This window comes from Calidris pugnax, unplaced genomic scaffold (assembly GCF_001431845.1).
Source record: "Calidris pugnax isolate Ruff unplaced genomic scaffold, ASM143184v1 scaffold56, whole genome shotgun sequence".
Taxonomy (NCBI): domain Eukaryota; kingdom Metazoa; phylum Chordata; class Aves; order Charadriiformes; family Scolopacidae; genus Calidris; species Calidris pugnax.
In genome coordinates this window covers 14,350,121-14,356,139 of record NW_015090839.1, presented here as the reverse complement: position 1 = coordinate 14,356,139, position 6,019 = coordinate 14,350,121, and the positions used below count along the sequence as shown (strand labels likewise).

At 43.0% G+C, this 6,019-nt stretch overlaps 2 protein-coding genes across 2 annotated transcripts in view; one reads left to right on the top strand and one right to left on the bottom strand.

Moving 5' to 3' along the window:
* Positions 1-6,019, top strand: part of AVEN (apoptosis, caspase activation inhibitor) — a gene marked incomplete at its 5' end in the record, with an annotated part of 101,445 nt that continues 95,426 nt past the window's right edge. The window contains one exon of the mRNA XM_014941642.1: positions 1-189. Coding sequence (XP_014797128.1) covers positions 1-189 — 189 coding nt within the window. The remainder of the gene's footprint in view (positions 190-6,019) is intronic.
* The window catches only part of CHRM5 (cholinergic receptor, muscarinic 5), a 56,669-nt gene that overhangs the window by 10,842 nt on the left and 39,808 nt on the right, over positions 1-6,019 (bottom strand). The gene's annotated exons all lie outside the window — the stretch shown is intronic.

The following is a 6,019-nucleotide window of genomic DNA, read 5'->3' as shown; positions in this document are numbered from 1 at the left end:
CCCGGCGGCGCGGAGAGGGCGGCCGAGGCGGCGACCGAAGGCAGCTGCGGGGACGGCCACGGCCGCGGAGGAGGCGGGGGCCGGGGAAGAGGCGGCGCTCATGGGCACCGAGGAGGCGGGGGCCGGGGCAAGCGTGAACCTCGAGGTCGCGGGGCGGCGCCGCCGCCCGCCGCCCACCAGCACCGACGGGTAAGCGGGAGAGCCCGCCCTCCGCGGGTGCGGGGGGAGGCGGGGCCGAGCGCGGCGGGGGCACAATCCTTCCTTCTCCTGCCCTGTTCCTGCCCTTCTCGAGGTGGAGCCAGGGCGGGGGCTGCGGGCGGCTCCCGCAGTCTCTCTCGGGTGTCTGAGGCTGCGGGGCCGCGGGAGCGGAGGGCGGCGGGGCTGGCAGCGTTACCGGTCAGCGCGGTACCTGCGGCCGTACCCTCCCCGGCACCTCCCTGCTCCGCTGCAAACGTGGGTACGGGTTTCCCGGCAGGAATACGTTTATAATTTTGTGCTGAAAAATACAAGTCTCGTTTAAAAAATGCATCTGAAAAACACATCTCTGTTTGCAAACAGAGACGAGGAATTGCTGAGCGGTTTTGGCACAGTTGTTGTTGAAATGAGCATGTGTCTTGTCCAGCCTGTGGTAGGAGCAGCAGAGAACGCGGTAACACAGCTCATCTCACAGCGCTGGTGTCTGTGACTCACTGGAACACGTGTTTGTCATTAATGCACGTTGATGGTTGTGCTTTGACCAATTACAAAGTGTTTGCGCAGATTAAAAGTAGCATAGACATGCCAAAGTGTACCACAACTACACCTTTCGTTTCCTGTGGAGATGTTAAAATGCTTCCTATGAACCACCATGGTATGAGATCAACACTGAGCCTTAAAAAAACATTTCCATTTATAAATGCTTTAACAGTACCACATACAGATTGTCCTGCTTCCGTTAGCGTTGCTGCAACAGAGAAATCATGGTTGTCCCTGGATTGGCAAAAAGATTATGATGATGACCTAATATTGATTGGTGTTGGCAGCAGTGGGAGTCCTAATGCAGATAGACCAGCTGCTACCCCATTTTCAGCATCACATTGATTAAATTTACTTTGATTTTTATGATGCCATGGCTTCAATTGGACCTAGCCAGTGTTTTATTTATACTAGAACTCCCATGGTTGCTGGTGGTTTTTAAAAATGTGAAATATTCTTCCCTCTTGTCATTGTATTTAGATACATTTTAGCACTTGTATTTTGGGAGACAGAAGGTGCAGCTGGATTGGTACTGTTACCTAGAGTGCTGGTTGGTAATTTCACTTGTAAGCTATATAAATTGCTGATTTCATACAGGTGTGTGCAGATGGGTTTGGATTCTGGATGTGAAACAATCCTGCCCTCTCATAAGCCACAGAGGCAAAGGGGGGAAACCAGCACCTGTATTAGCTGACCAAACTTTTATCCTGGACAGATTTTTTTTTTTCATGTCATTCAACCCTTTCTTACTAAATTGAAATACATTTATCTCTGTGTTCCATCTGGTACTGTTGACCCAGCAGGACCTATTTAATAATTTAAAAGGTGCACTCAGGAAGGGAGTCATGTTATATGTATGCATTACTGTCTGGTTTGTTGTTTGAAGTATTTCAGGAAGCAGTTAAAATTTTTTATTTTGGGACAGCTTACAGTATGTTTTGCCTGGTCACTGTGTTACTGACTTGGATGTGCTTTTCATCTTAGTCTAGCACAGTGACAATTTATTTTTGGCTAAGGCTGATGTGGATTTGGTCTTCAAAAGCAAAACAATAGCTAGGATTTTCCCAGAACTCTACTAAAGGGTGTTTAAGCGTAATGCTTTTCCTGCACTGGAGGCTTTTGATGCTAAGCACTGTCTGGTCTGAACACACCTGCCACAAACCTTGTGTTTAGCAGCTTGGAGGGGACTGGCTCCCAGCAATCTGGCCATAGCATCAACAGCTGTGCCAGCCTGCAGCTGCTGATGCCTAGTGTTACCTCTGGGTCAACCTCATCATTCACCACTTCTGAAACAGGGAGGACCTCCTTCGTGTTCTTCTTTCTTCCATCTGTGTGGTCAGACAAGATCCCTTGTACTGTCTTTGATGTGTGCTAGACCACGTTGTGAGAACAGATTCAGCTCTCACTTGGCAGGAAATTACCCCCTTTTATTCCCAGTTCCTTAGTGTTCTTTCTGTTTCGCAAAGGGACTTGTTTTACACACCCTCAGTGAGAGGGTGCTTGGCCCAGAGCAAGTGGTTTGTGTGAGAGGAGACCCTGCTCTCTCTCAGCATAAGGGGTCAGAGCTTCTCAAGTGGCGATGTGTAAATTGCAAACCTGGAGAGCCAAGTAATAATAGGGGGAATGTGAGTGGTCTGATCATGTTGCTTTTACTGTGTGCTGAGAAACTGGAGTCTTCTCTGAAAATCTTCTTTCTTTTTTCAAATGGGCCTTGAAATTCCCTGGAGAAGGGAAGCTAAAAACACTGTAATTTTGTAATATACAGATTTTCCAAGGACAATTCTGGGCCTTTTGCCTTCTAGGGTAAAAATTGTGGAGGATTACACTCTGCATTTCCACTCTGCTGGTGTCAAATCGGCGTTTTGGAGGAATTTTCCGACTAGGTTGGAATCATTATAGCATTGTATAATCAGGATTTACATGACCTGGTATTATTTCCTGAAAATAATTTTAAGTCTAGGTTCTTATATAGTTTAAAAGCTATATTAAATTTATAATTTTATTTATTTATACCCCATTTGTTTATAAAACTTTTGCTGCTAACTTGATATTTAAGTAATTCTTTATTGTTGGAGCTTTAGTTGTTGCCTCGGAAGTTTCTGCTTTATTGTGTCTTCAATTATGAAAAGCTTTATGACAAAATCTACATCAAATTGTATTAAACTAACTGAATTTGGATGTGTTAAGCCTGCTATAGACAGAGCAGTAAAATGCAAGTCAAATTGTAGGTGAATTCACTAAATTTTAGTAACAGAGCTAATAAAACCAAACTTCATTAAAAACTCTTGGAAATACTTAACAGTTTTTACAGTGAAGTAGAAATTGGCATTAAATTGCATAATATTTTGCCACCAATACTTCTTGCTTAGTTGCATTCATTTAAAACCATGATTCATCTTCAAATTTTGTGGTTTGGATGTTTTGATTTAATGGTTCCTAAGCTTGTGTTTGAAGCTACAGGGAGGAGGTTATTCCTTACCTGTAAAACTGGGAGAAGAAAGTGTAGTGGTGGCACGTTCGGTTCTCATTTTTTGTGGACAAGTGAAGGCTGGAGACCATTTTACATGTTTTACCCTACTGTAAGCGTACAGTAGTTTTTTGGTTTTAGAAATGGGTGATCAGCTATGCTACTTGCAAAGCCTGTCAAGACCCAGTACTTGCTGAGTCAGTTCTCCCCTCCTCTGTGGGTGCTAATGTAGAATGAGATCAGGGTGCTATTTGTCTATAAAGAATCGACTTACTCATAGCCAGCCTGCTAGATCCAGCTGTGGATCAGAGTCCTAAAAATGAAAGCTTTCATGATTTCTGTCAGCTACTGAGGAGATAGCTCTCTGAGGAACTCCCCAGCTCCACTCTTGAAACAAGATGCTGCCTGTCAAATATCAAATTGGTTTAGAAACTGTGAGGAAAAGTGTTCTTATTCCTTGTGAAGAGGAAAAAGGATCTTGCACTTGTTAGGTCTTTTTGTAACTAGTGTGCATGTTGATTATACTGGCTTGATTACTGAATTTTTTGTGTTGTCTCTTCAAAAAATGAATCCAAGTCTAATTATGACCAGCTGGTTTACCAAATGGCAGATTTCTTTATAGATCTGTCATCTTGAATAATTTTCTGTTGTTTCTGTCTGCTTTAACTCATCTATTCTATGTTAAGTAAATAGGACGCATTTGCAATTATTCATTTTTAGAAAAATAATGTGGAATTATAATGCTTAAAGTAAAAGTTCCAATTACCACTGGCCCAATATTATCTCCCACTTTTATTCTAACTCCTCTGACTTGCTCAGAATTCATACTTTGTATACTGTCGGAATTCTTAAATTGCTCTCTATGAAAACAAAATTAAACCAACTATTAAAACAAAAACAATTTTCTGAAATTGTGGACATGATACTGGGTTTTATTTTGATGGTTCTTGACCATGTCCTTTTGTCCTTTATGTTTATTATATTTGCAATTTACGAAGTATTCTTTTAACTTCCTTTGCAGTGCTACACTGTCAGGTCTGTTTCAATGTTCCTTTTTTGGCTTTGGGCATTGGTTGCAGTAAACATTTTATTGTTAAGGAATGGAGGTAAACAGCCCGATTTTAGTGGAGTCTTTCTTATGGTTAGTTTCAAGATGACATCACATTTATTTGGTGTTTATTGTATCTTCATTCTTGTGGTCCGTGTACATGTAGAACTGATCTAAGTTCTAACTGATCTAATGCATCAGATCAGCATCAGATAAATTTTTTCTAATTAGTATGAGCTGAGTCTTTAAGCAATTGCAAAAAGCAGTCTGTTCACAGGCATGGTAACAAAGACTTGGATTTTTCAAATACAGATTTCCTTTAGAACACTGTAACAGAGCTTGTGCAGCTTTCTGGATCTTGAATGCAATAAATCTTTTGATGTTTTATGTTAATGTTCTCAAAAGCAACTAGGAAAAAACTTACTTAGATTAATGTACATCAATTTGTGAGCTCTACTTAATCACTAATGAGGTGCAAAACTTCCCATCTCAGGAGTGTCTCTACTGTGATGAGGTGTGAAGAGGCACCGATTATGAATGAAGTGTGGATTATTTTATTTTGAGTGTATTGATTTGGACTAAGCTTCTTGAAATGTGAAAAAGGGGTTGGAAACTTCTTTAGGGTTGGTTCAGTGTCAAATTGGTGTTTGTTAAATGGGATTCTGCAAGGCTTCATTTTGTATCTGTTCATGTTCAGTGTTTTTATTAATAATTCTGATGAAGGAGTTAAATATACAGTGTTAAAATTTGCAGACGGTGCAATACTGGAAGGGTTGGCAGGAAGGTGGAGCACAGAACAGAGTCTCAACAAATGGGAGAAGGAGCCTGCAGTAAGGTGTGATTCAAGGTCAAATATAAGACAACTACATTTACATAGGAAGAATCTGCAGGGGCGTGTGACTGGTTAAGCTGCAATTTTATAGAAGGGAACTGGCAGCTTAATGGCTGAGACGGTATCAATTAACAATGCAGTCACACTGAAGAACAGGTTCTACTTCTGCAAGATTTGCACCAGCTGTGGAAAGTTCAGAGGGAAGGAATGAAGAAAGATGTGAAGTCTAGAAGATATGACCTAGGAGGAGACATTGAAGGACCTGGTTCTGTCTCTTTCTGGTGAGGTGTCTGGAGAAAAAATCTAGTGAGGAAAGACAGAGGGAGTCGGGGTTGTTAATCTGGGGGGAAAGAGGCTGAGGGGAAACCTCTCACTCTGCAACTACCAGAAAGGAGGGTGTAATCAGATGAGGGTCGGTCTCTTCTCCCATGTAACAGGACAGAAGGAAATGGCCTCAAGTTGTGCCAGGGATTTAGGATGGATCTTAGGAAAAAATTCTTCACAGAAAGGGTTGTCAGGCATTGGAACAGGCTGTTCACGAAGTGGTTGAGTCACTGTCCCTGGAGGTACTTAAAAGATGTGTAGACATGGTGCTGAGGGGCATGGTTTAGTGGTGGACTTGGCAGTGTTAGGTTAATGGTTGGACTCGATGATCTTAAAGGTCTTTTCAAACCTAAATGGTCCTACAAGTCATATATTTTTAGCTAAGAGTGCTGTTTTCCAGACATCAAACGCATTTCTGTTTGAAACACAATGGCAGGCTGTTTGGTTTTCGCTTCTTGCTCGTTGAGACTTGCAGAAGGCACACGGGCAAACCCTCCGAGGCGCCCATCAGGGCTTCGTCCCCGGAGGAGCTGGGCAGACCGCGGGTCTCCTCCGCCGGGGAGGCCGGGCCTGCCGCCGGGGCCCGCAGCCCTGTTCCTGGCCGGGCCGCGAG